The sequence below is a fragment of the Micropterus dolomieu genome, linkage group LG21 (assembly GCF_021292245.1).
Source record: "Micropterus dolomieu isolate WLL.071019.BEF.003 ecotype Adirondacks linkage group LG21, ASM2129224v1, whole genome shotgun sequence".
NCBI lineage: Eukaryota > Metazoa > Chordata > Actinopteri > Centrarchiformes > Centrarchidae > Micropterus > Micropterus dolomieu.
In genome coordinates, this window is record NC_060170.1 from 7,364,999 (window position 1) to 7,372,709 (window position 7,711).

Consider the following 7,711-nt stretch of genomic DNA (forward strand, 5'->3'; position numbering starts at 1 on the left):
GACAACGATATTAAGGATCAACTATGTACCTGTAAAGCTGGGTAGGCCTCTATTCATTATTACAATCATTAAAAAGCAGAACAGTATGGCTTTATTACGTTACATTCAGTAGGAAGTTAGCTAGCGTTAGCTAACTAACATTACATTAGGAATAATCCACAGCCGACATTTTTCTGGATTTAATTTAGGTTTTACAAAGAGAATAAATCGTACTTCTCCTATCAACCTCTCTGGGTAATGACTGTAACTATTACAAGTGCCCAAGGAACAGCGTTTGACCATATCTTAGAAAAATACAGCCAAAAGCTAGAAAATGACTCTTTTTGCATTGGAGTCAATGGAGCGCATCCATGAAAGTGTCGGACCTCAGTTGAGAAAGTCCTATACTGCACTGTGATTGGCCAGCTTTGTATTCGGGGCGTGGCTTAGCGAAGGGTCAATTGACCTGAAACTTGCACATGATCATCTACGGACGTAACTGATCAAAAGTTATCTAAAGAATTTTGATAAGTTGGTCTGTTTTGGGTTTTTTTTATTAATTTTTGTGTCTTTACGTACATTTTTAGATAAATGCCCGTAAATCAAAATTGGCATAATCCATTATAACCAAACTTGAAGCATCTTTTCAGAGCTTTACTTAGCAGTCCTGGGATATTCTTCCACTAGGGGGCACTACACTTGCAAAAAGTTTATACCTCGTAATTCGCTGCACGGATTCGTACAGAATTCGGTTTGTACGATCTAGGGTACCTACTCAGTTGTTGGATAAAAGTTGGTAATGATTGCCCAAAGTGGGCGTGATATTTCTCATTTCAAACTTGTAGACTTCACACTGAAAGCAAATTTAATATTGATTTTAATATGATGCCGTTTTGTTAGACATATGAATTCATGCTTTGTCAGGTCTGTCAGCAGGACAACAACTTTTAAAATATTTGTTTTCTGAATGGAGTTTGGATCAATCAGGGCTATGCTATGCTAACCTGTTCACAGTCAAGAACAACGATAGCTGGAATAAAGTTACAGACACACATTTTCGGAACTCACCAGGTAGTTCAACTTCCTCGCTTTCTTTTCTCCAAGTAATGTCCAGCTTTGTCCGGGTTTATATAAATATGAAGTAGTAATCCAGCAGAGCTCCGATGCCATCCGACGCTGTAGAACTGGATGTGCACGGAAGCTAGCTACTGAGAAGCGCGAGTGAAGATAAATCAAGTTGTAATCCCAAAAACTAAAGTAAAAAGCTAAATTAATAAAAGCAGTTAACTCTGAGCTCCTTCCGCGGGTAAGTGGCGTAGTTCAGCAGAATCCAGACCGACTATGGGTGTTTATTTGTCCAAAAGCTGCAGCACTGCTGCCCGTAGACTTCCCCATTCTTTAGCAGCCCTCCGTCGGCCAGCAGATTGTCATTACACCGCTCACCAGGTCCTCTCCAAACAACGCTCCAAAGGTGACGTTTGGACAATCTCATTGCCGATAGGCTTTCACAACATCGTCTCAAGCGGATTTCGCGACAAACGCCTCATTTGCGCCGCCGGGAGCGAATTCGCAGGAATTTGCGTCTTTGCATTGACTTTGTATGTAATCAAGCTGCCAGAGTTCAAATCCCCACGTGACCAAGTCCGAATGCAAGTCCTAAGTCCTATTTTATATGGATCCCATGACACTTTCTTATTATTATTCTCTACTATTATTTTTCTCTACTAAAAAGTGTTTGTGCAGCTTAAACATTAAAACTTGGAAAAACAACAAGTTGCAGGTGGCCTGAACATTTCACCCAGTAGTCAGGTACATAAAACACTCTCTGATCTCAAGGTGATGCTGTAAAAATCAAGTTTGCGTTTCATTTCGGCTTAATTTTTCCAGCAGTTGGGGAAACAAATGTTAATACGTTTACTAGCACAATATTTCTTTCTGCTCGCATTCACCGTCACTTACTGCCACTCGGACAATTAAACACTCGCTACACAGCTCCCGATTCCTTACAGGAGCTACTCTGCTTTTATAACAGCACCGTGTGCAAGTGAAAGCATCAGTAGCGTATTGTTTAATGATCGTGGGAAATTTTAGTAGCTCCTGAATGAATATAGGGGAAACACTGTGGTTAGTTACACATATTCTCTAACAAACAGTGAGGCCAGGTCCCACATGAAAAAACAAGAGAGACCCTGACCAAGATGCAAAAGACAATATGGGGGTATAGCTCAGTGGCAGAGCATTTGACTGCAGATCAAGAGGTCTCTGGTTCAAATCCAGATACTCCCTCTATAACATTTATACCAAATTGTCAATAGAAGCCCTGTTACCTTCTTGCGGGTGAAACTCTCCTTGGTGATCCCGTTGAGATCTTTCTTCAGGTTATCCATCTCAGCAAAAATGTCACTCTCTCTCGCTTGCAGGGCGTCCTTATCCTTCTGCAGGGCCACATTCTCACTCAGCAAGAAGCTAAGCTGCTCCGACTGCTCGCTGTGCTGAGCCCTCTCCTTCTGAAGAATGTTCGAGGTCATCATCCTAATGCAATCGTCCACAGCATTCTGCTTCTTCTCGATCACCCTGTTGATGGAGGACAGGAGAAGGGAAGGCTAAACATTTACAATTTGCTGACCGTCATTTTAAAGCAACAGTTAAACCAACATTAAAAAGGGAGATCAGCATGAAGTCTAGTCTAGACTTTACCTTTTCATCTCCAACTCTGCTTCCTTCTTCAGGCTGTGGATGGCAGCTTCATGCTCCTCCTTCTGAATGACAAGCTGCTTCTTCAGAGACTCCATGTCAGACAGTTGCTGCATCCGCTGCATCAGCTGCTCCTTCTGCCCCTGCAGCTCCTTAAACTTTGCCACTGAGGGGAGGAGAGGAAATTAAACCTCCTAGGAGAGGATGTTTCCCACACTAGGCTTCACACAAAGGGCTGAGAGACCACATCTAAAGCTTGCTTTTAAAAGACACCAAAGTTGTGGTACATCTTATATCATTAAATAGTTTGTTCCAGAGAGTGGGCCCAATATAACTGAATGCACCTGCAAAGTTTTGTAGCTGCAATCCCAGATCCCACAAATTGAATCAGTTTTAAGTTGGAAGATAAAACAACTAAATACTGTAACAAACACTGTGACTGCCTCACCTTGCATCTCGCTCTCTGAGTTAAGTTTGTTGAACTGGTCCTGTAGCTGCTGTATCTGCTGGCTGTGCTGCAGATTCAGGGCTTTTCGGTGCTGTTCGACAGCCTGCAGCTGACTCTCCAGCCGCTCAGTCAACTCGTCCACCTTTTTCTCTTTTGCAACCAGGGAGCGCTTTAGGTGCTCAGTGGTGTCTTTCTTGTCCTTCTCAAGCACTCTGTACTGAGAGAGGAGGTCCTTGTTCTGTTTCTGCAGCTCATCACATTTAAGCTGACATCTGCAGGATAAAGAGGGACATGACAAATATTAAATGCAAGAATACTACTACTACTACTTTGATTTTTGTTGTAAATACAGTAACATATTTAAAATAAAATGATATCAGAGTTGTAATGTTTTTATCATGTTGAATTTGTGATTGAGCTTGACCTCAGTTACAGTACGTCAATAGTGAGCTGAAATATTGTGATAATTCTAGGAACCAGAATTATCACAATATTTAGAAAATAATTTAGAAAATTTCATGAAATGTTTAATTTTGTAAAATAAAACTTAAATGAGGTATGAGAAAAAGTAAAGGCTTTCCACTACATATCATTTTTATTGAATGAGGGGAAACACAATGTGCAACATAGTGAAACTGATAACTAAAGTCAATTAAATGAACATTTAATTTAACACTTATTCAGTATTTCTCCACAATCTAACACTAAATCTAACGCAAACACACTTCTTACTCCATAAAAGTGAAAGTCGAAGTTGCTTAACAAGCTAAATACTTAAATTATAACTTCTTCTTATCATGTGGTAGCAGTGGCAATGATGCCTACTTAATACAGCCTAACTATGCTTAAGAAGGCCAAACTGATGCCCATGCTAACATGGCTAACATCCATCAATATTAAAGGGTTAATTAAAGTAGGACTTTTAAACAGTTTAAAAGAGAACAATAGGGAATATATATACATTCTGTATATAAACAAACAATTAACGTTACAGCTTTAACGTTAATTCAAAAGAGAAGAAGGTCAAACGTTACAGTGCGACCGTAACGTTACAGAATGTGTTAGCAAAGGCTTAACTTAACGTTACCTTTCCAACTGCTCATCCAGATATTGAATCTGTATTAAATATAAAGACAGCTCTTTGTTGTCCGAACCGATTACGTCCGCCATATTTCTGTATTTGTCTTATAGTGTTTGGCTTTATGTTGTTTATCTCTCCTTTTTCAATCCTTCTTTTCAGGGTATTTGTCAAAGACGATTTCTCAGTAAAATCGACTTCATAAACTGAACTACGTTGTTGCTAGGGAATGCTGCCTTCAAGGACTGCTCGGAACGGTACTTTCTAAACAAACTGACCATATTCAAAGCAATTCAGAAATAAATATGTATAATACAGTCAGGGTGCGATTTGTGAAAAAAAACAGGGGGGGGTTCATGAAAATACTGTTAGGTCTGTCTTGCCTCTTCTCCAACTGCTTATGCTGATATCGAATGTGTATAAAATAGCCTATTAATGACTTATCTAGTTTATCTGACATAGTCGTATTTGTCTTTTTCCTGTCTAACTTGCTTTGTGTTGTTTATATCCACTTTTTAAATCCTTCTTCACCCCATTCTTCTACCTCCATTTTGTCTGTGTCGACTTCAGCGTTTACATCATCTTCATGTGCTACTTCGCCCTTGACCATCTTGTGTCAGACATCACTGAGGCTTGTTGTCTACCTCTGCAAAAAAACCTTGTCCATGCAGAAGAAGCAGTGAGGCTCTCACCCTGCAGAGTTGTAGCTTCTCATCTGCAGGCTATTGATGGCTCTGGCTTTACCTTACCACACTGCTCACCATCTCCATCTACTATTTCCATGCAATCTTTGCTTCTGGGTGTGTGCAACATATTCTTCCTTGGCTTGTTGTTTTATTGCGTGGCTTCTTTAATTCACCTGCTCCTACAAAAACCTGAGACAGAAGCTCAGAGTGCTGTTATGCAGGGGAAAGAACACAAACACACTGGACAGAATAACTGAAGATAAGCATGAAGTAACAGCCACTGTTTGACCTAAGTTTGACTGAACATATGCAGCATCTCAGGTAATTATTCTCAAACTGAATTATGTATAAATCTTGTTCTCAAATTATGTAAAAAAGGATTATATTTATGTCACACTGAATAAAGTGGACCAAGTTGCGAAGCAGTCCATTGAGTCTTACTTTACTCACGTCCCAAAAGTAATCTTAAATCAGTAACTATCAAGTTCATAGTTAAGGCTAAGGGTAACTAGCTGGTTTGTGGACTGCAACATTTTTTATCTTATAAAGCACCAAGTCGGATACATCAGAACTAGCTTTCTGTTAAAATAGACCTTTTCCTGTCATACCAGGAAATGCCACGGTGTAAATATGAACATGGCTTTATTTAATTTACGTAGGTGTTTCAGTAGTTCCAGACTTCCTATGTCTCAACCTTTTTTCAATGATCTTCCTGTGTCAACAGAAACATTACTATGAAATGGCCGTAAGCATGGATGAGATGTATGAAGCTGTAGGCCTACATGTTGTTGTAAGTCAACAACATGTCAAGTCAATTTTCTTTAAATAGACTTATTTCGTTTTTAAGTTAGGTTAGGTAACTGCCTCCAGCAACCTCTACCACAGCTTCTGTGTTGACAAGCAACACAGTTCCACATTTTTGTAGAAATTAATTATTTAACTTGAAATTCATTGTTGAGATCTTGAACCTTTAACTTTTTGTTGCATTCTTACTCCCCCAGAGTGGGCGTAACATCAGGACACTTTTAACATAAAAAGTGCTATCTTTAACTGCAACTAACCATCGCAACAGCACTAAGGCAATGGTATAACAGCCAAAGTTCCCTCTCAAGTGTCCTGAAATGAGACAGTAATGCATTAGACAGTCAGTGGATCTTTCATACGTTTTTATTCATCTTCACCTTCTTCTAAATCTAGTATTTCTTACTTATCACATACATAATATGCCAATACTGTTATTAAAAATCTGACATCAGCAGGTCATTGTAAATATAATGCTGGTAACTCAAAGTAGTAGAATGTGTGTGTGTTCATGTCTTCCATGCAGTGGGGCCATTTTGTTGCAGTTCCTACTGATCACCAACAGAGCTCCATAAATGCCATGGGTTTCTTATCACTTTGAAGTTCACGTAAGTTCATGTTTGAATCTGGAAGTCAAACCTGCTGGTGAAGGTTTGTTTACCGAGGAGACGATTCTGTCTGCCAAAATACATTACTGATCTTCTGCTACATTATGAACCACTCATTCCTCTCAGGTAACTAACAACTAAACAGGAGCGTTCAGTCTTTATGCACCATCTGTAACTGAAACTCAGTTCTTTTAAATCAAGGCTGAAAATTTTTTTTTGGTGATGCCTTTTATTAAATCAAATTTGAGGCTTTTGAATAATATCTTTTTTTATAATACCGATTTTATTTTCTGTTTACATTTTCAATATAAATATCAATGATGTAAATGTCTGCATTTTTCTATCTTTGCTGCTGACAACCCTGATGTGTATAAATATATAGCTATGCTCTTTAGTATACTTTGACAAAAATGTTAATATAATTTAACTACAAGTAACACCTTTGACTCATATTTTGTATATTTAAATCATTTTTCAAAATTAAAAAAGCCTACAAAAGCACACTTCATGCACAAGAGAATGCCTGATAGAATAAAGTTTATGGACTGTTAACCTATTAAAGAAAAAAAGTATGAGATATAAACCACTGAACTAATAAATTAACAATGTGTTTCCTGCTTGGCTGTTAAAGTTTGGATCTTGCAAAAAAAACCACACATCTCCTCCATTCTCCCTGCGAGTTTCAGAATAGTTTTTAAAGATGTTGTGAGGCATGATCAGGGTCCCACTTTCTGTTCATTGTGAAATATCGATCTGCTCTTACACAACATCCTCAGTCATCCAGTGTCTACAAATGACACATGTAGATTTTAGTACATCAGTAATGTAGAGTATGTTTGGATGTGTGGCAGTTTCTGTTGAGAACAAACACAAAAAAAACATGCCTGCCATGGGAGAGAGGATCTCCGAGAGCGACTGACTGCAGGGTGAAGGATTGTTAGTGGGATTCAGGAGTTTTGCAAAGTGTTTCTCGCCAAATCACTGAGGTGACCCTCTTGTCCACCGGGGTCAACTCCAACGTAGGGGAGTGTGAGTGTCCCCACACCCTACGGGCGCCTTACACCCCACCCAGCCTCTGCAACCCTGGTCTGGTCCATCGAGGTCCCTGACCTTCACTGCCACCCGTGTGGCAGCGCACCCGACCCCCGCAGTACCTCCCATGGGTGATGGGTGCATAGGATTGGGTTGCGCTAGGCTCCAGATAACACAGCCCTCAGGGACAGACTCATGAGGCTGGTGGAAAGGTTCTTCTTTAAAAGATTTGGGTAAAGTGTTTTTGTTTTTTTTCAAAGCCGACAACGCCATGTAAGGGGTACTCAGAGCCCAAGGACTCAAACACACAGGTTCTTGCAGTGTCTCCTGTGCATCTACTGTCCTCTGTGTGCTCTGCTTAAAATAAGTCCTGTTCTGTCTTGTC

The 7,711-nt window shown here is 39.7% G+C and overlaps 1 protein-coding gene and 1 non-coding gene across 2 annotated transcripts in view; one reads left to right on the forward strand and one right to left on the reverse strand.

Moving 5' to 3' along the window:
* Positions 1-4,423, reverse strand: part of cfap157 (cilia and flagella associated protein 157) — a 10,426-nt gene extending 6,003 nt beyond the window's left edge. Inside the window, exons 1-4 of the mRNA XM_046034093.1 lie at positions 4,209-4,423; positions 3,122-3,393; positions 2,677-2,839; positions 2,307-2,553 (exon numbers count right to left, since the gene is read on the reverse strand). Coding sequence (XP_045890049.1) covers positions 2,307-2,553; positions 2,677-2,839; positions 3,122-3,393; positions 4,209-4,291 — 765 coding nt within the window. The 5' untranslated portion in view covers positions 4,292-4,423. The remainder of the gene's footprint in view (positions 1-2,306; positions 2,554-2,676; positions 2,840-3,121; positions 3,394-4,208) is intronic.
* Positions 2,194-2,265, forward strand: trnac-gca. Its single transcript has one exon. It is a non-coding gene; the product is annotated as a tRNA-Cys (tRNA).
* Positions 4,424-7,711: the final 3,288 nt, after the last annotated feature.